Here is a 26070-nt window from a genome sequence, read left to right on the forward strand (position 1 = left end):
TGTTAGTTATTGTGGTTTTAAGTCCAGTTAGAAAAATTTTAAGAACTGTGACACCACGGCTTTCTTTAGTCTTGGCCAGAGATTACATACTTCTTGGCATAGATATTCTGTTTGGCCAATACGGTATTTGAAAAATTACTTGACTCAAATATCTCTGGGTGAGCCATAGCTTTTATTTACCTGACAGGGTCTTAAAGGCATTTTATTTTGCAAACCCTGGTCTAGGCCCATATTTACAGAGAAAAGATTAAAAAATACTTATTAGTTAAATGGGCCTCCCGATGGCCCGATGGTCCAGAGACTTGGAGATTAAGGATACTAATAGTTATATATAGAAATTCTTCTAATTTGCTTGTCGGGTTCATTTTAAATATATATTTTCAGTGTATGTATCTAGCAGCAGCTCATTTGATGAGGACTGCTGAGTCAAGGTGTTAAAATTCACTTACAGCTGGATACCAAAAGAAGCTGGAAAATAGAGATTTTTTTAAAATATGTTTTTGGAGTATGAAAGTTTGCACCAAAGTCCAAATTTTACATTATTTTCAAAAAATTAATAACATTCTGTCAATGGTATTTTTCTTCACATAAAAGGAAATGAATTTACTCAATGCAATAGTTAAAGAGAAACTAGTTTCTACTAACACATTTTAATGGATATTTATGTATCTACACACATAGAGACACACACACATATACACATACTAAGAGCAGGGACCGAGCCAGCTGTTGCTGTCATTCTTTTCAGTTCCATCATACTTCTTGGGAGATTCTACTCCACTTACAAATTAAGCCTGAGTCTAGGGCCAAACAAGAGAACACTGGAGTGAGTTTCCTAAAGCATTAGTTCATATATCGCTCCAAAGTTGTTAGGCTGTAAGCACTGATGAGGTACAGGCGAGCTGGCATTAGAGCCCAAATGTTACTACTAAGCGTTCTTTTAAATTGACGTGGAAGAATGCTTCCATTCAGACGGCCCCAGTAAGTACACCCTTGCTTCCAGCTTCTTCTTCAGAACATAAATACAAGGCACCTTGCAGTGAATTTGCTTCTGGGGGTGGTGCCCCTGAACTCTCCTGGATTAGTCTTTCTGAAGGTTCTGGAGAATTCTTCCTCCATCTTGGACTTGAGTGCTGTTGGGGGACATCCCATATTGAAGGACATGGAGAAGGGAAACCCAGAGCAGACCGTGAGAGGGGATCCTCTTGAAGACCTACTTCTTGGATACACCTGTTGGAAAGCACTTCCTTTTCTTTGGAATTCCGCCATTTCATCCTTCTGTTCTGAAACCAAATTTTCACCTATTGACAAAATAATTGCACAAAATGATCACTTATTCCAGGTTATTTTACTTCAGCATTTTAAACTGTAATTGCTTCTGCTATCCTTTCTACAGAATACCTTATGAGAGCCGACCTCAAAAAGTCCTTGTGGCTTTTCACATGAACTCCTTCAAAATATCTTTTTTTTTTTTTTTTTGAGATGGGGTCTCTCTTTGTCACCCTGGTGCAATCTCAGCTCACTGCAACCTCCACCGCCCAGGCTCAAGCAATCCTCCCACCTCAGCTTCCTGAGTAGCTAGGATGACAGGCACGCACCACCACAACAGGCTAATTTTTATATTTTTTTTGTAGAGACAGTGTTTCACCATGTTGCCCAGACTGGTCTTGAACTCCTGAGCTCAAAGAATCTGTCCGCCTTGGCCTCCAAAAGTGGTGGGATTACAGGCATGAGCCACCACACCCTGCCAAAAATATCTTAATCTAATATCCCCATACACACATTTGAAACAAAACAACTGTGATAAATTGGTTACACCCTGTAAGTCTGATAGCTTTCAAAATTCATTTAACTCCTAGATATTTTAAAATATCATCTAGTCTGTGCTGAATTATTTATTCAAAGAAAATGGATGGGCTAGTATTAGCATCTGAGTGTTTATTTAGTGCCAGGCATCAGGCTATGCACTCGGGATGGATTTTATAATTTGATCCTCAGAATGGCTGTAAGAAGTCCTCATTTCACATGTTAAAAAAACTGAAGTTTGGAGATATTAACTAGCTCATGGTCACACAGCTAGTGAAATGGAAGCACTGAGACTAGAATTCATGACTGTCTGACTCCAGGGCCCAGCCTCTTATAAACATTCAGACCTCATCAGGAGCTTTCTGAGACTAAATTAAGAATGCATTCTGTAATGCTTTGATAAATTGCAGGCTTTATACAGTTTCCAAGTCTTGATTACTCCCAGGATTTATCAAACTGTAAGAATTAGGCTCAATAAATAACAACTAATTGTAATTAAGCCAAAAGTGCTTATGATGGTGGTTCCTAATTTGAACCATACCTACCCCCAACCCATGCCACTTGAGTCTTTATTACTAACCTCCCTCTTTATACACTGTGTAGTCAACTGTGCCTGAGCTGACAACTTCACAACTGGTTTCCTGGAAGCTTAAAAGCCAATCACATTCTTTCCTGTGTATTGCATCACATCCTTACACTAACAATTTAGTTGATTTCTATTTTTAAAACAAAAACTAGAAAATTTTTACCTGAAGAAATAATTATATCAACCAAGTATTTCTCTCAGTGAAGAAAAAAATTCTATCTGAGGCTCTCATTCCAGATTGGAAAAACAATTTCTTCTTTCTTTCAACTTGATTGGCAGTGTTCAAAATGGCAACCAAAGAAATCTACCCCAGGCAATTCAGTGCAAAAGACTGTTATCTCAGTTACAACACCATGATTAAGGCTTTTCATATGAAAACAGAACTAATGTGTACATACCACAGCACTTGGTTCTACTCATAAGCTCATTTATTGTCTGCAGTGGGCATTTATTCCTAGAAAGCATGCCAAGTATTTCTAATGGGTTTTCACTGAGACAGTTTTTTGTTTTCAGTGGTGATTCTTTCCTTTATCATCACATTCGTTATTTCCTCTTCTCTTAGCTTTTCTGTATATCTATAAATATTTGTTGTTAAGTGATATCTCAAAGAAAAAAAAGCATAAAAGGAGTTTCCTCACAATCAATCGTGTTGAGACAAAAGCATATATGGGGAGTAACATTGAAAGTTCTACCTCTCAAGAAATGCAAAAACAAATTCCAGATAGATTAAATAGCTAAATATAAAAATAAAACTGCAAAAGTTTTAAAAGAAAATAGAGATTATCGTGATAGTCTTGGGAAGACGAATGTTTTCATAAGCATGACATAAAACAGAGGATACATGGAAAAGATAAAAAGGAGCCGAATACATAAAAATGAGAAATTTCTGTACAAACATATGAACAAGCCAGAAACTACCCAACAAAACTAAAAGCAAGAAATCCAAATGATATTTGTACATCCATGTTCACAGCAGCATTATTCACAATAGCCAAAAATGGGAAGCAACCAAGCACCCAGGAACAGATAAATGGATAAATAAAATGTGGTATATACATACAAAGGAATACTATTCAGCCTTGAACAGGAAGGAAATTCTGGCACATGCTACAACAGAAATGAACCTCGAAGATATTATGCTAAATAAAATAAGCCAGGCATAAAAGTACAAACACCATATTATTCCACTCATATGAGAGCCTTAGAATAGTCATTAATAGAAACATAAAGTAGAATAGTGGGTGCCAGGAGGTGGGAGAGGGGGAAATGGTGAATTATTGTTTAATAGATACAGAGTTTCAGTTTTACAAGATGAAAAAGTTTCTGGAGATGAATGGTGGTGATGGTTTCACAACAATGTCAATGTACTTAATGTCACTGAACTGAACACTTAAAAAAGGCTAAAATAATAAATTCTGCTATGCATATTTTACCTCAATAAAAAAAGTCACAAACTTAGGACTTTTGCAACATCTGAAACAGGAAAAATTTCCTAACCATAATATTCCATAATTCTTGACTAACAGCCAAAGTATTGCTACATATCAATAAAAAGACAATATGATAAAAAAAAAAAGATGCAGCCATGAAAAGGCCAATTCACACACTATAAGTGGCCAATAAAACAATTAAAAGCCCCTCACGTTCTGGTAGTTAGGAAAATTCAAATTGAAAAATAACAAATAGCATTGCCCATGAGAGTGGCAACATTTTTCAAATCATAAATGGTAGAGGTTTTGCAAAATGGAACTATCTGTTAGTAAGAATGAAACTTTCATCTGTCAGTATCTACTTTGATACAATGTTGTATTTGGAAAGGAATTTTTAATCTGCCACCTTTTAAATGTACGTACACTTTTACACATAAATCTCACTCACACTCTCTTCCTACAAAATATTTTTAAAGTGCATAAAAATTTGTGATAGTGAAAATTGGAAGTAACTTAAAATTGAGGATGGTGAAATGATGGTCTGTTACGAAACACAAAAAAAGAATGAAGTAGATCCGTATGTACTGACATGGAAGGAAGCAATCCATAATATTCAAAAAGGAAAAAAGCACCAAACAATACACATTATCAGTAGCATTATTCATAATAGCCCAAAACTGGGAACAATACACATGCCCACCATCAGTAAATGGATGAACTGTGGTATACTACATAATGGTAGTACTACACAGCAATGAATACACATGAGCTTTTACTACACACAACATCAAGATTCTCACAAACATACTGTTAAGTAAAAGAAGCATATATAATTCTATTTATATAAATAATACTGAATGATACTATTTTTTAAAATTTGTTAATAGCTCTATGAGCCTATAATTCACATACAGTACAATTCGTCCACTTAAAAGGTACAGTTCAAAGGTTTTCATGTATTCACAGATAACACAACCATCACCAATTTTAGAACATTTTCATCACCTCAAAAGGAAATCCCACACCCTTTGGCTATCTCTGTTCTACTCCCTATTTCCCCAGCCCTAAGTAGATTCATTTACTTCCTGTCTGTATAGATTTCCCCATTCTGGACCTTCAAATTAATGGAATCATATAATATGTGGTCCTTGTAAGTGTGTTATTTCACTCAGTATAATATTTTCAAGGTTCATCCATGTTGTAGTATTATCAGTAAGTAATTCATTCTCTTTTATGGGTAAATAATATTCTACTATATGGATATACCACATTCTGTCTACACACTGAATAATACTACTTATATAAAAGTACAAAAAGAGGCAAAACTAAGAAGTTACAAGTTAGGATAGAGGATACCCCTGGAAGGAGCAGATAGTGAGTGGGAGGGGATACTTGGAGGATCTTCTGGCCTCTACTGCTAGATCTGTGAGCTGGATATACAGGTGATTTGTACTGTTCTTTAGAAAATGTCAAAATACATGCACAATGTGATTAAATTTTTATGTAAGTATGTATATGTATATATATGTATATATACACACAAACACAATTATCAGCCTCTTCACTTGTAAAATAGAGGTAGTAAAAGTAGTTACTTCATAAAATTTTTGTATGAATTAATTGACACAAAATGTAAGGGCACCTGGTAAGCATGCAAGTGTTTGTGTTACTATATGTTCGTGCATATACAATACACATATAAATTTATTTTTTAAATAATACATGATGTGTCAAAAATTCAAACAAGTGCCATTTGTGAATGACAGAAGTAACCAAGGAATTGGATTCGAGGAGAGTAAGATGAGTTTTCACTTTTATCTTTACAGGTTTCCTTTTTAATTGAATTTACCACAATAAATACCATGTAATTGATATATTGTAATTGATGTATTTACAAATAAGAAAATGTTAAATTACTTCTGAGATGCTGTAATTGATATACTGATATACTTACAAATAAGACTGGTATATTTACAAATTGTAATTATAATGTTATCATTGATATAATTGTGTAATTCATACATTTGTGTAATGGATATATTTACAAACAAGAAAATGTTAAATTCTGAGATGCTGTAACTGATATACTGATACATTTACAAATAAGACTGATATATTTACAAATTGTAGTGTTATAATCGATATACTACAATTGTATAATTGATACATTTGTGTAATGGATAGATTTACAAATAAGAAAATGTTAAATTACTTCTGTGATTCAATAAGACAGAAAGTACTCACTCCTGAGGCACCAAATTTTAAACACAATATAATTAACTATGTAAAACCATATGCCTATGGATAAGAACAAGATAGCATACAAATAGGAAAATAGTTGTTTTTGAGGCAGGAGGAGAGATTGTGGTCATACCCCATAATTTTTATATATGTCTGTTGCATTCTCTTTTCAGAAGTCTCTTTTGGGAACCACAATATGTACTATCAGAGATTTTCACAATTTCTCAGAGCACTGTCAGATGGAACTTAGCTACTTTCCACTGCTTTCCATCTTTTAACACCTACTTCAAGTTTCAACTCAACCAGAGGCTCTCCAAGCTCCCAAACCTGCCTGTTGTCTCCCCTCTGATAATAGGAGCTTCTTACACCAGTGAGATGCAGGCCAGGCCCACTGAGCTCCCCTGATATCCTCTCTCAGGCCCAACAGCTCCTCTGAGATCAGAGAGTTCCATCACTAGACTTTCCAGAAGTCGTATATGGACCCATCACACGGCTGTCCTTTGCAGAGATGGTGATCAACATAAGGCTTCAGAGAGATAAGTAACTTTGAGAACTGATCCCCTTATTGGGCAGTATATCTAACCTACCACGTGATACTGTCTAACTTTTTATGAGTTTCCATGGGGTGTGGAAGCTTCTGAGGTGCACAGACTGTGTCTTATTCAGTATTTATCAATATTCCCTGTTATTGCCTACCTAGCACAGTGTCTTGCACACAACAGACCATCAAGATCTGGCTGCTGATTTATCTGTTATATACACAAAACTGCTTTGTGACATAGACAGAATTCTTATATTTGTTTCTGTTTTTTTAAGTGAGAAACTGAGGCACAGAACAGCCAATTAAGGTTATGGACTCATTAGTACCACACAGCTAGGAGAGCACAGACTGACTAATATAGGCCAATTACCCTCTACTACACCTCGTGCAGCTTCCTACTACTTGACAAAGTTGGGGCAAGCAGCTTGTGAAGACACTTCCCTAGGGTCAAGGAGCGTTTAGTCCAATAATAACTGTGTTTATTTTTTTGTTTTTTGTTTTTTTTGAGATGGAGTCTCACACTGTCACCCAGGCTGGAGCGCAGTGGCGTGAACTCGATTCACTGCAAACTCTGCGACCCGAGTTCACATCATTCTCCTGCTCAGCCTCCCAAGTAGCTGGGACTACAGGAGCCCACCACCTCACCCGGCTAATTTTCTTTGTATTTTTAGTAGAGTCAGGGTTTCACCGTGTTAGCCAGGATGGTCTCGATCTCCTGACCTCATGATCCACCCGCCTCAGCCTCCCAAAGTGCTAGGATTACAGGCGTGAGCCACCGCATCCAGCCAATAACTGGTTTTAATAAGATCCAAAATTAACCACTAAGTCATCGGTAGTGAGGAACAACAGTAGAGTATGGTGGTTAGCCCAGAGCCTCCTCTAACTCTTTAGTCCCTTTATGTTAATTCAAAAATTTCAGGCAGATGTAGGCCTGCACCAGAAAACTCAACCTGGCAAACAGTGTTCGTGCTGCATTTCAGCTGCCACCATTCCTTTTGGCCAGACGCCTTTGTACAGTGAACTCTATGCACAACTGTACGTGGTATTTTTAGGTTAAAGAGAACACAAACCCCAGAGTCAGGTTGTCTAAGGTGGGAGCCTACCTCCGAAACCTCTTTACTACATGATATAGAACCTACATTCAGTTTCTTATTTTTTCATTTAGAAAACAGGGATTATTATAATGTGTATTTCACATGACAATTATAAGGAGGGTTAAATAGGAAACTTCCAGTGCCTTATGATATTGATTATTTGCAACAAGTAGGTCAAACGTTAAATGGAGTATTATACAACTCCAAAAGCCAGAAAGTCCCATTCACAATTATACAAAACCTCAATGAAGAAGAAAGCTATGTAAGTGTTGCACATGTGAAACTGCTTAATTGAACTTGACATAAACCTAAAGAACAAAATCATGAAACCCATTAAGAAGTATTCATGAGTCACTCATTCATGCTTTGATTTTGGATTGAAAATGAAAAGAAAGATAGGAAAAGTGGTTCCTGCTTTTTGAAGAATTATTTAACCTGTTTCTCTGAACACAGAGCAAACGATTTATAATGTAATTACCACATCCTTAGCATTTCTCTTCATTTGAAAAGAACTAAGCAGCCCAATGGCAAAAACCTAGACCTCTCAGCAAATGGATCTGTTTCCAAATAGGAAATGGGACATATATCTCCACCCACTAAAATATATGAAAAGCATTTCAAGAACACCTCAGGCTCTAGCACCATGCCTGGTATAAGAAATATTTGCCAAATAAATGGATTCCATTGTGTGCCTTAAGAAATCAGAAGCAGTTTCCTATGGCCCACCACCCTGAACACAACTGATTTCATCTGATCTCACAAGAAATCAGAGGCAGTAGACATCTTCCTGCTCATTAGTACCTGTGATTCCTTTAGTCCCAAGTTGATGGCAAGTTTCTTTCGGTCTGTTTTGCTGATATATTTCTGTTTCTGAAACATTTTCTCCAGAGCCTTTCTCTGGTCCTCAGAAAAGACAGCTCTTCTTAAAATGCCCCTCCGAGCCTTGGAATTAGAGTCCTGTGTCAGGAGAGGCAGCATGCTCTCTTCTAGAGTCGAGGGAAAAAGATACAAAAGCCCAGTTAGCTTCAGAAAGAAGTCAGTCTTTCGTGGGACAATATGGTATCCTCCTACTCTATACTATGGCCAAATGACCTCATTTCAACTCTGCTCACTTAAAGCAGTACTTCCTAATCTCTTTTTGGCTATGGACTCTGATATGGTCTGGCTCTGGGTCCCCACCCAAATATCATCTTGAATTGTAATCCCCACGTGCTGACGGAGGGACCTCGTGGGAGGTAACTGAATCATGGGGGTGGTTCCCCCGTGCTGTTCTCATGAAAGTGAATGAGGTCTCATGAGATCTGACGGTTTTGTGAGGGGCTTTTCCCCACTTTGCTCTGCACTTCTCTCATTCTTTGCCTTCCTGCTGCCATGTGAAGAAGGACACGCTTGCTTCCCCCTCTGCCATGACTGTAAGCTTCCTGAGGCCTTCCAGTCATGCTGAACTGTGAGTCAATTAAATCTCTTTCTTTTATAAATTACCCAGTCTCTGGTATGTCTTAATTAGCAGCATGAGAACAGACTAATATAGACTCCTTCGAGAATCTGATAAATACTCTTTGCTCCACAGTGCAGGGGAAATGTACATTTGCTCATCCTTCCAATTTTGCATGCCACATCAGACAGCCCAAGGTCCCGGTTACAAAGCCCCAATATGGATTAAGTAGTAGGTGATTTAAAAACTTCATTTTTCTCTAATTCTTCATTTGTTTACTTACTCATTTTTTCAACAAAATTTTGAACACTTACCATATGCCAGACACTCTGCTCAATACTACACAATGAGAAATAAGACAGATATGTTTAACTGCCCTCCTTACCTGTAAAATATTGTAGAAGGGCATTTATTGAACTAGCATCACAAATGTGTTGTATTCCTAAAGAGGGAGATTTGGGAACACAAAACAAGGGGTCTGACATAAACCTGGGACAGGGAAAACTTGCAAAAGTCAGAGATGTTTAATCTGAGAAGAGAAGAGAGAACTGAAGGGCTCTCAGTCACTCCCTTGCAATTCCACTGATCATCAACTCCTTGAGGTCAAAAAGGCAGAAACTCCTCTTTCTGCCTTTTTGTGCCTAGCACAATACTGGTTCCCATGCTCTGAGAGTTTATAGGCTTTCATGGTTCATTCACTCATTCTGCTTCCCAGGTGTGGTAGGCAGAGAAACGGCTCTCAGAGATGTCCATGTCCTAATCCCCAGAACCTGTGAATATGTTATGTTACACGGCAAGGGGGATTAAGGTTGCAAATTGATTAAAGTTGCTAATCAACTGACCTCGAGATGAAGTATCCTGTATTATCCAGGTGGGCCCAATGTAATCATAAGATTCCTTATAATTGGAAGAGGGAGGCAAATTAGGAGGTCCTAGTCAGAGAGAGATTTCAAGATGCTACATTCTTGCTTTGAGGTTGGAGGAAGGGGCCAGAAGCCAAGGAATGCAGGCAGCCTCAAGAAGCTGGAAAAGACAAGGAAACAGATTCTCCCCAGAGCCTACACAACGAACAGAGCCCTGCTTGATTTTATCCCTGTGAGACCCATTTCAGGGTCTGACCTCTATAACTATAAAATAATAAGTACTTGTTGCTTTAAGACACTCAGTTCATGGTAATTTGTTACAGCAAAAATAGAAAACTAATACACTGGGTGTCAGGCTCACAGAGCCAATTGCTGAAGAAACCAGACAAAGAGCACATGGTTCCCACCCTAAAGGAGCTCACTTTCTTATGGGAGGGGTGACTCATGAACATTAACTCTGTAACATAGCACCAGGAAGGCAGGCTTACGGTTATAGCTACTATGCATTCTGCTGCTTAATAATTATTTACTGAATAAACAAGTAAATGAATGTCTTAAGTACTAGAATAGAAAGATCTGCAAAGTGCACTGGCACCACAGAGGAAGAAATGATGAATTCAGAGAAAATAGTCAGGTCAAGTCAAGTCTAAAAGAACAATACCGTTAAAGAGAGAAAGAACCAAAGCCAATTCAAACAGTTACTAGTATGTCTGAAAGCACAAGGAATAAAGTCTATGCAAGGAAAAGTAAGCAGTCATCAAGGCTGCAGAAAGGCATAAAGCAGAGGCTGCAAGAGGGCAACCATATCCAGTCTGCAAATGGGCTTTTTTTGGTCTTAGCATGTTGGTTAAGAATTCTTATTTAGTTATACACATTTAAAAAGTGGGAAGTTCCACATAAAGTCCAGGTTTCTGACACCTCTTCAAAGGTAACCACACTGGGCTTAAAGTGAGTAGCAGGTGCCTCTTTTTTATATGGAACATGTGGCCCCAGTTTGCCACAGTCTTGCTTAGCTTGCTTTTTACCTGCCAGGCTTTTGAATTTGGACCTCTAAAGTGGAATGGAGTCAGATAATAGAGAACTGCAAGGGTTTGGGCAGGTAATGAAGATCAACAGAAGTAGGACAGGACATAATAATAAACATACACTAAACACCACTATTAATGATTACTTTGTGTTGAGCCACTGACATGCATTATTTCATTTAATTCTCACATTGAATCTATGGAATGAATGCTACTATTACTCTCTCCATTTTACAGAAATAAAATGAAACTTAGGAAGGTTAAGTAACTTTGTTCAAGGTCACAAAGCTAGGGTTTCAAACCCAGGAGACAGATACCACAATAAATGTACTAACCCTACACAATACTGGCGTTATCTGATATGTATTTTAGAAGGAAAATGACAACAAATCTGTCAATTTGGCTTCTACAATGTGACAGCTTCCTTTTCTATTTGTCTAAAAGATTACAAACATCTCCTGGCTAAGCCCCGGGTTACATCTCATTACAATTCATCCTCACTCTGCAAAATGAACCACTAACTTCTCCCTCTTTCCTTCCAGCTCTGTAACTCTGTATCTTCTTTGAATTGCCATAACCTTGAGATGTCATCAAGCCCAATTCTCTATAAAGGTCTACTTTCATTGATGCCCCTCCATTCACCTTCACATAGGATGTTGGTTATTTCCCCTGTTACATCACTAATTCTTTTTGCCTGTCTCATACCAAGATCATATCTTGAAGTCAGACTTTGACAACTAGATTCACTATTCTTTATCAGAGATTTAAGCAGTTTTATGAAATATTGATCAATAATAAAAATATTCTGAATATCTCAATATGTGCATCTTTTCCTAAGTGTGTTTCTTCTCTGAATATTCCTTGGTTTGGATCTCAGCCCTTACATGCATGTCTTAAAGCAAGTTATTCAGTCTCTTCCAGCTGATTTTATAAGGCTGCTCCCAAGATTCAATGAAATAAGATAGCAAAATTTCAGTGGTTAGCTCACATTAAGGATCCTACAAATCTACTTCACTTCCCATTGTTGGATTTTATTTGATCTTTACAAGAATCATATGCCACAGATATCCCTCACTATAGATGAAGACATGTTCAGAGCAGTCAAGGTCCAAAGACACACAAAGGACATGGAGCAAAGCTGGCACCAAGATCTTCTGAATTCAAATCAGTGGCTCTTTCCTCTGCACTCTGGCATTCTTAATTTCTAAATGTATCCAATATATAATTATTACAGCAATAAGTATTAAAAATTAGGAGGAAAAATAAATATCCACTGGTAAACAAATGCATATATAAATTATCCACTTGGTAAAATTTAAATGAATCATTAAAGATGAGAACTATGAAGATTAGACAGCAGCAAAGAAAGTACTTACACTATGATTTTTAAAAGTATGATATTTAAGATACATATTATGTTCACAACTAAGCAAAAATGCAGAGAAAAAATGGAAAAGACAAAAGTAAACACAAAACTGTGTCATTGCATTATAGAATTCTGGACAAATAATTCATCTCCACTGTCCATGTTTTAAGTTTGGTTCTATTTTCTAATGAAAACAGGCAAGCATTGTAGCAACCTTTTTGGGAATAACCTGTCAGTTACCAAGTCGTTGTTGAGCAATAATCAAAGATGAATCCAAATCCATCCTTAAGGTGTTCACAGTTGATAAGGAAAAGTCCAAGAAGAATACAGCCACAATACAGTGGGATGAGACCACAGCACGGAAGGCATTAGTGCACCAGATAAGAAGCCACTGAATTAGGATGGTCAACAAAGTAGGTCCTAAGAGAGAGCAGCACCTAGAAGAACAGCAATTCCTCTTGCTGGCACACGAGGGAAAGGCAGGTAGAGGAATTAGCATTTGCAGAGGCATGAAGCCAGGTGAAGACAAGTGTGAAACATGGCAGACCTAAGAATCTCACACAACCTAGTATTTCTGGATTGCAGGGTATGACTGGAAAGAACACAGGAGAAAAGCTGGAAAGACAGATTAGGGTCAAGGGTGCCTGAAACAAGTTTAGGTTATAACTTGTCAAGGGAAGCCTTTCAAGAAGGACATAACCAACCTAGCATTTTAGAAAGGCAAATGTCCTCTTGAGTTAAAAAAACCTTTTATGTCTATATACAGAGTCTAAAACAAATTTATGGTAATGGAAAAAATATGTACCCTTTTTTTTCTAAGTGGAATTTGTATAAGTAAGGCTCAAGATTCTATTCATTTTGGCTCTTCTTCACCAAGATCTACAAGTTAAAATAAAATAGTAAGGAAATAAAACTCATTTAAATGCCCCTAAAACTTTTAGTAGCAACCCATAGGTTTCCCTAACAAGTTGTTTTTAAGTAAAGAAAAAGATTTGTTGCGGGAAGTCAGGGACCCCAAACGGAGGGACCGGCTGGAGCCACGGCAGAGGAACATAAAATGTGAAGATTTCATGGACATCTATTTGTTCCCAAAATTAATACTTTTATAATTTCTTAAGCCTGTCTTTACTTTAACCTATGAACATAAATTGTGAAGATTTCATACACATTTTTCAGTTCCCAAATAATACTCTTATAATTTCTTATGCCTGTCTTTACTTCAGTCTCTTAATTCTGTTATCTTTGTAAGCTAAGAATGTACATCCCCTCAGGACCACTATTGTACAAATTGATTGTAAAACCTGTGTTTGAACAATATGAAATCAGTGCACTTTGAAAAAGAACAGAATAACAGCGATTTTCAGGGAACAAGGGAAGACAACCGTAAGGTCTGACTGCTTGCACGGTCGGGCAGAATACAGCCATATTTTTCTTCTTGCAGAGAGCCTATAAATGGATTGCAAGTAGGGAAGATATTGCTAAATTCTTTTCCTAGCAAGGAATATTAATAATTAAGACCCTGGGAAAGGAATGCATTCCTGGGGTCAGGTCTATAAACGGCCGCTCTGGGAGTGTCTGTCTTCCGCAGTTGAGACAAGGACTGAAATACGCCCTGGTCTCCTGCACTATCCTCAGGTTTATTAGAGTGGGGAAAAAACCCCACCCTGGTGAATTTGAGGTCAGACCAGTTCTGTGCTCTCGAACCCTGTTTTCTGTTGTTTAAGATGTTTATCAAGACAATGCATGCACAGCTGAACAGAGACCCTCTTCAGGAGTTTTTGATTTCACCCTTTGCTTGTGATCTTTGCTTCGCCCTTTGCCTTGTGATCTTTATTGGCCTCAGAAGCATGTGATCTTTGTTCTCTCTTTTGCCCTTTGAAGCATGTGATCTTTGTGACCTACTCCCTGTTTGTACATCCCCTCCTCTTTTAAAGTCCTTAATAAAAACCTGCTGGTTTTGCGGCTCAGGGAGGCATCATGGTCCTACCGATATGTGATGTCACCCCTAGAGGCCCAGCTGTAAAATTCCTCTCTTTGTACTCTTTCTCTTTATTTCTCAGCCAGACGTCACTTTGGGAAAATAGAAAGAATCTACATTGAAATATTGGGGGTGGGTTCCCACGATAAAGATTCCCATCAAGAAAGCCTACAAATAAATTATTCTTACCATTGTGGTATATATTAACATTTGGGGCATCATCAACCCAAACTAGCCCTTGATCTTGAAAGGTGAGACCTGGAGTGGCTGTAAGGATCAAAGGGTTAACTACTGGGTCTGGTCCTCAAGTTTCAGTGCCCTATAACAAACAAGAACTCAACCAATAGACAAGCAAAAACAAAACACCAAAAATAAAGAATATTGTATTTTTTCCTTCTTTACTAGTTGTCTGGTTTCTTTTAGTACTGACCTCAATACACAAATCAAGCTTGTTCTCATAAAGTGATGTAACGTGGTTCCTACAAGCAGCATATGACAATGCTGCTATTCCTAAACCACCACTGATGCTCCTTCCCATGGCTCACCCATGTCTTTTATGGGCAATCTCTGGATCTAACCACAAACCACATTGATGAACCCATACCACTTTCATACCTTCTAAATATACATATAAGCCCCTAAATTTTATGTCTCCATAACACATGTCCAACTATTCATAAATTTATGACAAATGTCTGACTTTTATGGATATTTCCAGATAAACAAAAATAAACAAACAATATAAAAAGAAACAGGCATGGAGAATAAGGCGTGTAGCAGAAATGAGGCTTTAAAAGCTGGAGTCACCAATTCAAGGAGCTACAGTCTCTATCAGTTCGAGGATATTATTATTATTATGCAGCTTCCACATATATTTGGGCTTACATGTGCTGACATATGTGCCAACTACATGCATTATGTCATGTAATCTTTACAACAATCCCTGGAAGAAGAAATTACTTCCCCCATTGTTTACAGGAAAAACCTAGGTTCTAGAAAGTTAAGTTGTGCAATTAAAGTCACACATCAAAGCAGAGGGAGGCAAATCAATGCCTTTGTCAAATTACATCAAAGATCATCAAAGGTACGAGTGGGCAAGGAAAGAAGTGGGGAAGTGGGAAGAGTCACATTAAAATAGCAGAATGACGCAGGATAGGCTGGGTGCAGTGGCTTATGCGTGTAATCCCAGTACTTCGGGAGGCCGAGGTGGACGGATTGCCTGAGGTCAGGAGTTTGAGAACAGCCCGGCCAACATGGTGAAACTCTGTCTCTACTAAAAATATTAAATTAGCCGGGCGTGGTGGTGTGTGCCCATAATCCCAGCTACTCAGGAGGCTGAGGCAGGCAGAAGTGCTTGAACCTGGGAGGCAGAGGTTGCAGTGAGCCAAGATCGTGCCACTACTGCACTCCAGGCTAGATGACAAAGCAAGACTCCATCTTAAAAAAAAAAAAAAAAAAAAGAGTGGCCTGGGATAGAAAACTTTTCAAAGGCATGATTCCCTGGACCCTGACATGCTCCCTAATCACCGTCTTCCCCAGCAGCCCTGTGTGAGGGCCCAGTGAAGGGTGCTACAAATGGAGGTATGCTGTGGAGGGGAGGTGGGGGGAGACAGAGAGACAGAGAAACAGAAACACAGCATTGGACAATCTAGTGGTCATCATTGCCTCTCTCTATTGCCTCAGCTTCCAGAAAACATGACTTAACTCTGAAGACAGGGCAATGGTGTCTGTAGCAGCCAGCAAACACTACCAAACAGAGAGACCTTATCCAGTCACTTTCTAAACATCAGACCACGAGCAAATAGCTGCAGCTCTGGCCTATCTACCATTGCAATTCAAAAGCATCTTGTACTGTGAACAGCTTGCCAGTAATGTGTGTAATGTTTAGACTCACAAGGAACTCATGTTCATCTCTGGATCATTGATCCCATTCGGGGACACTTCCTTTCTCCTGTATCTTTTCACCTATTGCTTCGAGAAGCTCTAGAAAGGCTTCTGGATCATGCATGTCCAGTGCTGCTCTTTGCCCCAGTATAGTTTCCAGCACCTGCCATGGCACTGGCCTTCCCTCTGTTTCCTGTTCTGTTCCAGCCTTTGCTTGCAACCTGGGCTACCCTGAGGTAGGCCAAGGAGTGCTATATAAAGTCCACTTCTAACAAGTCATGTTGTTTTATGTTTGCTTTCTAAGTTTACAGTTTTTCCATATTAAAAACTAATTCATAACCCGGTATCCCCCGACTTTGTAAGGAAAATAATAGCATAAGTCTACGAAGTACCATTGAATCTAAACCTCTCAAAGCTTTTAGTAAAAAATAGGATTATTTCAGGATAACTCAAGCCGCGGGCTACCAATAACACTTTCAGAAACAGAATTCTTTCATCCTTTTATATAGATTCAATAACTTTTCAGAACTGAAAGGGATAAGAGGTCATTTGTTTAATCCAGGCCTCTCCAACAGGCTAGCTAGAACACCATCAGCCTCTATTAACTATTTCCTCAAAAGTAGCTCATTTCAAACCTTGAGTCTGTGTCTCTCCCTCCTGGAGTCAGTTTTCCTCAAATGGGAGATGTTTCTTGTCTGTGTGCTCACCTTTTCCTGCTGCAATATTCCTCACAGTTGAGACTTCCTACCTCCTACCTTTCAGGGGCTTCTCTTCCATGAAGAGCTTCCTTATCCTTCTTATTTTCAAGTGTGTGTGTGTGTGTGTGTGTGTGAGAGAGAGAGAGAGAGAGAGAGAGATGTAATTTTTGCAGATTTGAAGTTCAGAGAGAAAAGACACAGCATTTGCCAAACCCGTGTGATTTAAATTAAAAGTCTATCCTTCTGTCTGTATATAATCTTGTATTTGGGGGTGCCACATGATAACACTTATCAAACAGCTTGATTTGCTAGAAATCATTCCCTTAAAACAAGCCAAAAATTAACTTTCCCTAAACTCCACTCATTGGTCCCAATTCTACACTTCATATCTATATGAATACAGCAGACCTGAGTTAAAGAAAACTCTCATGTTCTCCCTAGCATTTCTCTTCTCCAGGACAAAAATACTCAATTTTTTCCCCACAATTCCTAACAGTCATACAGAGTCTTTGCTATTTTAAGTTGCTGTATACCTCTTAACCTGGTTTTCATATGAGAGTTTGTTCAATGTACCTTTTAAAGTGGGTCTCCAGAACTGAACAGGTGCAGGCAGTCTGACCATTTCAGAGTCCAGTAGCACTCTGATGTCTCTTGTTCTGGATGGTCTATTTCCAAAAGCACAATCCAAAAACCCTGTATCATTTTGTAGACACATACTGAGCTGACAGTACAACGCTTTCCTGCTTTGTTCTATTCAGCCATTCTCCCCCTCTCCTATTCACTTGTTTTTGGAAACCAAAAATCAGGACTTTATAAGTAGCCCTGTTAGGTTTCATGTTATGCTCAGACTAGGGCTATAGACAAGATCAGAGACAACCACCCCATATTGCTAAGCAGTTCCCCTCCCCCACCCATCACCCACCCTTTAACTGCTTAAGAACATTTGGGGAGAAAAGGAACTCCATTCCAGGAATGTTACTCCAATACTTTCACTGCCTCTCTAGAACTGCTGAATAGAGCCATCAACTTGGAAAATCCATTGTCTTTGAGTCTCTGACCCCTTTAAACATTGTTCTTGGTTGACTGAATGCCATTTATCTATGGAACAGCCCTCCCTGTACTTTTGAGAAGTCAACACCTATTCAACTTATTGCACAAACTCGATTATGTTTTAGGCAATATAATTAGCCTTCTTTTTATATTAGAAAAAAATTATGCATCCCTCTGAAGATCTTATAGTGCTAAGATTAATCCCTATTTAAAAATTGTATGCAACCTTTTGTAGATTTCCACAGATCCTGTTCAGTGTCCTCAGTCCACTGGCCACTCCAGCTGAGAGCAGTAAAAGAGAACACAGTCAGGACAGGTGGTAAGAATACTAATCAGTGCATTCCCCGTCTTTGACCATGAAACTCATAGAACCAACCTACATTCACAATTAGAAAAATAATGTCCCTTCCTTTCTGCCTTCAACACAATCCTAAAAATTGAAACTTGGAAAGTGTATTACTTTTTTTAAGTTTTAACAAGAAGAAGAAGACAGTACAATTATCTTAAAATGTAGAATATAAGTTCATCTCCCAAAAGGCAGAGCAGTTTGTCCCAGAAGAATACTTTCCTGGCTCAAATTTTTATAACGCTGCTCCAAATTTAAGCTTTGTCTTTTAAGGCGTAAAATTCAAAGGTCAAATTCAAGTTGGGTACTCAAAGACGAAACAAAACAATTATCTGATTAATTCAATTAGCTAGTCTACATCATTAGGATTCCTATACTTTAAGTAATTTTTAAAAAGTCATTATTTACATAATTTCCACAACTTTCCATTTCATGTTATTTGAGAAATATGTTATTTTGAAAAGAACCTTGTGGTTGTAATATCAAAGATTTTCCATACACTGCTTTGGGTGAGGGGAGAACTGTTAGCACTGCCTTTTAATTTTTCCCCACTGTAAGTGTTGTGCTTAAATAGCTTATTAAACTATTTACTACATGTGAGAAGGCCATTGAATGATTGTTTCCACATTGCAACAAGAAGTTAGTCGTAAATCTAAGAAGTTCACAAGAAAAACTAAATCAATATTAAATAAATGAATCATGTAAAGAGTCAAAATAATACTTCACTCGCATAGTTAAAAATGTGCTGGTCTGATCCTACTCTTTTGGAAAGAGTGAAGCAATATAGTGAAACAATGATGAGGGCCATTGATTTAATCAGTTATTACACTTTTCAATATAAACCTAATTTTGGCTGTCTGAGCTGAAACTTAATGCAAGTTTATTTGGACAGTCCACTTTCCTTTGTTTGTACAATGGAAAATAATATAAAGACCTGGGCATAAAAATCATTATTATTATTTAAAAAAGAAGAAAAAAAGAAAAACTAGCAAATGTCTTATTAAAAATTGTTGTACAGATGTAAACCTTATTAACTGTACCTTATTTATGTAAAATTATTTATTGACAGCTTAATTCTACCATGTTATTATTTGCTGCCAATACAAATGAACATTATAAATAAGAAAATATGAAATTCATTTTAGACTTATAACTAATAATATGAGAAACTATCATTTATTAAAATCACTTGTGGGATCTCTAAACTGTTTTAAAATGCCAACTTTAGAAATGAAGCCAAATCAAGTGAATCATTTTCTATCCTTGATTAGAGCTGCACTGACTTTCAGATTGTATATTTATTTTTAAGAAAAAGATAAACACAGGACTTCATAAACCTCTAGGGTTAAACACTATAATTTATAAGAGTTATGCAAAAGGCACAAAGTAGGAAAAACTGGGAAGCAGATGGAGAAAAATACGACCTGCTTAAAGTAATTTTTCAAGCAGTAGAGAAGATAAAGTCATCTAGAAAATGTCTTTAGCATTACTCTTACATGCTCTATTTATTGAACTGGCCCAGCCTTTCTTTTCTATCTAGTAAACTGCCCCAAACTTTGATAGCTTGAGACTCTTCAAACATCCCTATAAAATAAGTACACACACACACACACACACACACACACACACACACACACACACACACATGCACATGAATGTCTGTCCACCTGTTATATGGAATTTTTTGTCCATTTCCACTTACCTGAACTGCCAGAGATTTTCTGAAGTAAAAACCCAGTATCATATCATGATGAAATAACTGAAGCTAAGTGTGGGACCTCTTTTGATCTCCACTCCCGAAATCTAACACTGAAGACTTAATTCCACAGAGATGCCACCATGATACGGTACCAGATATTTGGGTTTTAGGTCTCTACTCCAGAAGTCTTTTCCTGATACCCTCATATATGGTGATAAATGTCTCCTTAATTTGCACAAGAGTTTTCAATTGTCCTCATAGGAGACCACCTTGAAGGAGCGAGTAAAAGGTTTAGTCATGGTTTCTATTTTTCTGTTTGAATTCAATACATTCTAGTTAAATGGACAATTAATAGGTCACTTCCAAAATAGTAGTGTATCAGTCCCGGTTAATAAACAATTCCCACAGTTGATAATGGGCCCTATGTATTCAGCAAGTCCCTGTATACACTCAGCTCATCGACTAAATCCCTTTTCAGGTAGACAGGGTTATATGGGAAGATGAGCTAGAATGAGTCTATAAAAGTCAGTTTCATTCACTGCTTTATTTTTCAGTCAAGTGTTTTAAATGGTGTCCAGAAATTCACTTGGAATGTGAGACAGGAGAAAAGACTGACACACAGAGTCTTGCTTTATGACCATACAAAAGGGCAACTGACCCTTGCCCAAGCCTTTTCCATGTGAAATGGTTCCTAAAGTTCATCTGCAGAGTGAAAAATCGTGGTGAGGTCGCGTGTGGATGAGTCGAGTGAAAGTGACGATTGGTCACGGGTCTGTCACCCATTGTGGCCGGGTCTCAGCCATGTAAAGTGCTCTGTGGGAAAGTATCAGCCCCCTAAAGAGATGCTCAGAGCCTGCAGCTCATTAAACCGCCAGCATTTGCTGCCTCACTTGTCAGGAATTATTCTGTCGAGCAACTGTTTTCCTGAACCATTCCCAAGACACATGCACAGAGGCAGCAGGGATCTGAATTGAACCGTGATGGGGTTCGGCACAGGAGCCGGACTCAACTCTTATTTCACTTTTCACCTGACAGAGCTGTTAAGCTGAATAAGTGTTTTCTCTTGGGCAGCTGAAAGAAATGCACCCCTCCACTGGATCTCTTTACCATAAACTCAAATTCCCTGCCTAGAGATTCTCATCTGACCCAGAAATCTCAAGACCAAGGGGAACTTTACTTTTATGCCTGTGTTTTTCCTTTGCCTGTGAGAGTGTGTGTGTGCACGCTGCGAGATTTCGAAAGTCTGTCATTCTCACTCCACCCCCAGACTCTACTAAAATTTTGCTTTTATAATGTTGGGAGAAAAGAGTTCTCTTGAAAATATTTCCAACAGTTCTGGTTGGTTACTTTCAAGATGCCAAAAATGAGAGATTTATCTCCTCTCATGATCTTGACAATTTTAAATTATTCTCCATAGATACTTAGTGACTTTCTGTGTTACATTTTAAGCGGAATGGAAATTTTACACAGCACAACGTTTTCACCTTCCTTCCTTTCCTTTTTCCTCTTCTTTAAAGGAGTGTTGCTACACATTTCAGAAAAGCCAAACTGGTCCCTCCGAGATCTTTTATATCAAATGGAAAACAAGTTGCTTTTGGTGATGTGTCGGCCCTGGGTTTCAATGCCATTAGAACTGCTCACAATTGCTCAGTGTGCTGAGGTTTGATAAATCTCTGGAAAGCTCCTGAATAGGATTGCTGTGATTTTTAGTGAGGAATTAGCTCCTTGCCGTTGCATTACCAATTAGTTTTCCAGAGCACATTAAATCCTGCAGCTTTCGTTTACAGAGTAACTGAGGCATTGCTGATGAAGCATAAAAACTTACTTGGAAAAGCAGCGGAGGATGCAGTGCGCCGACAGGACCCACCACAGCACGCCGAGTAGAATGGCGGCGCGCTCAGAAGAAAAGGTTTGGAAGGTGCTGCGGAGAAAGCATTGATCTCATTGATTAGCCATTTCTTTAAGACAATATTCAAAACTCCAGTTTCCTAAAAGTCATTGAGTAAATACTTTGCTTAGTTTTAATTTGTTTTGAAATTAAAGTTGTTGTAAAGTAGCCTTTGTCTGTCAAAGAGCATGCCAAATAATCTCAAGATTTGAGAGGTGTGGTGGAAAGACGCAAAGAGACTATGAAACACCAAGCCTCTTAGATCATTTTCTGCGCAGTCATCATTGTAAACAGTAAACATCAAATATTCCTTTATTTAAAATACCCTAGAGCAACACTGTCCAAGAAAACTATCTGTGATTATTGAAAATGTCTACATCTGCATTGTTCAAAATGGTATCTGCTACCTACATACAGCTACTGTACACTTAAAATGTAGCTAATATAATGAATAACTGAATGTTTAATCTAAATTCACTTATATTTAAATAGACTCATACGACTAGGGGTTACATTAAATAGCACAGCTCTAGATATCCTACTTACCAAGAAACGATTTAAATTTTATGTGCTTACATTTAATTGTTAAAGTTTGTATCACTTTGCTTATTTTCAGATGGTTCTTTGAAACATATAGTTAGTTGGATTCCAAAGTTGGTAAGAGTAAATTTACTGAGCGATTCCATAACAAAAAGTAGTGTTTCTGATCACATTTACATGACTTAAAGTATTTGAGAATAATCCCATCTTATCTCAAGAGAAATCTAGTCACCCTGAAGATATGTGTTTCTAGTATAGTGAGTTGCCGTGTAATTCTGCTCTGCATAGTTTTATTAAAATAATCTATTCATAAAATTTTCAGGAGAGACGCATGAACTATTTATGATTACTCCTGTGCAAAAGTATGAAAAAGAGACCCATTTTGGTGACTAAAAACTTCTATAAAAATTTTTTGAAGTCTCATTAGTATAAGTTGTTCTATTATTTTAACTATAAAACCATCATAGAAATGATGAATCATCCTCTTTGAATTTAACATTTTAAGCTAAACTCTGTTCCTCAGTAGATGACAACAGTTATAAAGGATAAAACATGAATAATAACTCTCCATTACTGAGCACTTACTGTATGCCATGCTTTGGTTATGTGCCTTAGACACACCATGTCTTTTCATAGAAAGTGTTTAATACAATATAACTGTAGGTGGAGATTGCCTAAAGTGGGCACTTGCCCATACCATGACACACTCTGAACAGAGTGCCTAGCACATTCTGAATAGTCAAAACTTTTTTAGTAATTGAGCAAATGGTCTTCCAAACTAACAAACAGAAAACTTCCCTGGTCTTAGGGAAAGAATGAGGGTCAAGAATTAATCCTTCCCCTGCTTCCTGACCCATCCTAAAACATGGCGTCTTTCATAACTGATGACCTTGAAATCTAAAACATGACTTGAAAATAAATATTTTTATGATTCTCCTTTCATATTCAAGTGACAAATTCTTTCCTTTTCTTAATCACATTCAGTGAATATTGTTTCCATATGACTACATACCTTTTTGAAGAACACAGTAATTTCAGACTTGTATTTTAATGAACTGATGAGTTGTTTATGTTCATGTTTATTTTCACAATTTCTGTGAAGGATGTATCAAAATAAGTATAGTTCCCAATAAGAATTATTATAGTATTTCAGGGTCCTGGGTGCTTTAAAATTGCAGATTAATCATAAATGCAGTTTTCTTCCTAGCACACAATGGGAAGTTGTTAACATTAATGCTTTTAGGTTTTTTAAATACTTGGGCTTTTAAAGAATCAAGTGTTTGTTTTAATGATCAATTAAATCAAGTGTTTGTTTCAAATGATCAATTAAATTCTTAGTGATAAATGTGGTTTACAGATGTCTGATCTTAATGCTGAATTTAACCAGCAAAACCATTTTAATTGAATAGTCTATTATATCGCTCTACATTACCCTATCTTAATATATAAAAGCTGTAATCAAAATGACAGTATCAAAATCTGTAATTGCAAAAAAGTTAATCATAATCTACAGTAACAATTCTAGTTTTGACTAAAGAACTGGACTTCTTCACATTTTGTGACATGACCAGGCTTGAAATTCTATTGTGTACAATTTTTCACCATTTTAAATCATCTTTTTGACACACATATTTACACATGAGTTTAAGTCAATTCCTGATTGCTATACACAAATACATCTTGTTTAAGCTGGTTTATGTGAAAAATCACTGTAAAATTCCAATTAAGTGTTTTTTTTTTTTTATGTGTTCCTATTTTGACCTAAGTCAAATGCTAACCCAGTGAGCATGTGATTGCAGGAGCACTGAATGGTCTTAAGAAATCACCATTTAAAACAATGCACTGCATTGAAGGTATACATATATACATACCATATATATATGTGTGTGTGTGTGTGTGTGTAACACTTTTAACTTTAGTGAACCATATACATTTTTTAAGTAATGACCAAAACAGGAAACTCAGCTTTGAAGAAAACAAAGTGACAAATTGATAGACATGCCATAAACCCTTAAGAACTACTTGGAAGGTGCTCTGAAAAGGGTAGAAAAGGTAATTTGATCCTATATAAAATGCATTTCAAACCTGATACGTGTCATCTAGATGTAGTTGCTTAATCATTTATTATGTTAGAAATGATTAACTGTAGGCTCACTGAACAATATTTATAATGATAATATTTAAGGAGTGCTTACTATATATCAGGCACTGGACTAGCTACAAATTTAACACATGCTATGTCATTGATTCATTAACATTCAACACATCTGAAATGTGATTATGACCACTCACAGCAAATTAAAAGAAAAAAGGATGAGAAAAACAATAAAGATTTAATATAATAATTAATTACTAGCCATGAGGGATAGACATTTCACGCACCATGACTCTGCCAGTTATTCAATAAGAGCTTGACCCTGGATAACTGACACATCTCCCAAGATTTCCATGAGAAAGAAAAAAAATGGCCTTTCCTCTGGAAAAAAATATAAACAGGTCAGGTTCTAGAGCATGACGTCAGTTTATATTAACACAACATCTTGAGACACTCCAAATTTCATATTCTACTGTGATGGCTAATACTGAGTGTCAACTTGATTAGATTGAAGGATGCAAAGTATTGATGCTGGGTGTGTCTGCGAGGGTGTTACAAGGGAGATTAACATTTGAGTTAGTGGGCTGGGAAAGGCTGGGTGGGCACCATCTAATCACCTACCAGCACAGCTAGAATATAAAGCAGGCAGAAAAAAGTGAAAAGACTAGACTGGCCTAGCCTACCAGCCTACATCTTTCTCCCATGCTTCCTTCCCTCAAACACTGGACTCCAAGTTCTTCAGTTACGGGACTCGAACTGACTCTCCTTGCTCCTCAGCTTGCATACGTCCTATTGTGGGACCTTGTGATCTTGTGTTAATACTTAATAAACTCCCCTTTATATATATGCCTACATGTCCTATGAGTTCTGTTCCTCTAGAGAACCTTGACTGATACACCTACCAATCAAGCTTCCAATTTCTGTGTGAAACTGTTATGAGTGACAAACAAAATGACTTAAAATCTTTGGAACTAAACTGGGGCCTGTCTGAATCCAAATGACTAAAATTATGTATTCAGAGAAAACTTCATGAACTTTCCGTATGACTTATTTGAAGATATAGATTCAAGATACTTTTTATTTTGCATGTTTATTTAAGATGGGAACTTCTAGCCAACCTAATGGTGAACTGGACTGATTTTTTTAACTTAGCTGACTAGATGGTTCTGTGATACAAGTATCCCATAGCCAAGCAAGGTTACAAGTTTAGCTACTGAGAAATTATTCTGTTTTCTAGAAAACAATAATTTTTAAAATTGTTTTTTGTTCTTTTCATTCTCCTTTAGCAAAGCAGAACAACATCAGGAATCTAAATGATGTGAAACCACGTTCTTACTGGCAATACAAACTATGGTACTAACCGACTTGAACTGTTTTTCGAAGGAAGAATACTAAAGACCACTAATAAAACTTTCAAATAAATTTCAGGAGCCCACTGCATTTAAGAAGGATGAGGAGAAATAACAGAAAGTTCCAAAGTATCTTACTAAGGCAACCACTGGGGG

At 37.4% G+C, this 26070-nt stretch overlaps 1 protein-coding gene across 1 annotated transcript in view; it reads right to left on the reverse strand.

Moving 5' to 3' along the window:
- Positions 1 to 634: 634 nt before the first annotated feature.
- DBX2 (developing brain homeobox 2) overlaps positions 635 to 26070 on the reverse strand; it is a 40606-nt gene continuing 15170 nt past the window's right edge. Inside the window, exons 2-5 of the mRNA XM_011967435.1 lie at positions 21868 to 22030; positions 16998 to 17000; positions 8500 to 8684; positions 635 to 1301 (exon numbers count right to left, since the gene is read on the reverse strand). Coding sequence (XP_011822825.1) covers positions 969 to 1301; positions 8500 to 8684; positions 16998 to 17000; positions 21868 to 22030 — 684 coding nt within the window. The 3' untranslated portion in view covers positions 635 to 968. The remainder of the gene's footprint in view (positions 1302 to 8499; positions 8685 to 16997; positions 17001 to 21867; positions 22031 to 26070) is intronic.

This window comes from Mandrillus leucophaeus, unplaced genomic scaffold (assembly GCF_000951045.1).
Source record: "Mandrillus leucophaeus isolate KB7577 unplaced genomic scaffold, Mleu.le_1.0 Scaffold1197, whole genome shotgun sequence".
In the NCBI taxonomy this organism is placed as follows: Eukaryota; Metazoa; Chordata; class Mammalia; order Primates; family Cercopithecidae; genus Mandrillus; species Mandrillus leucophaeus.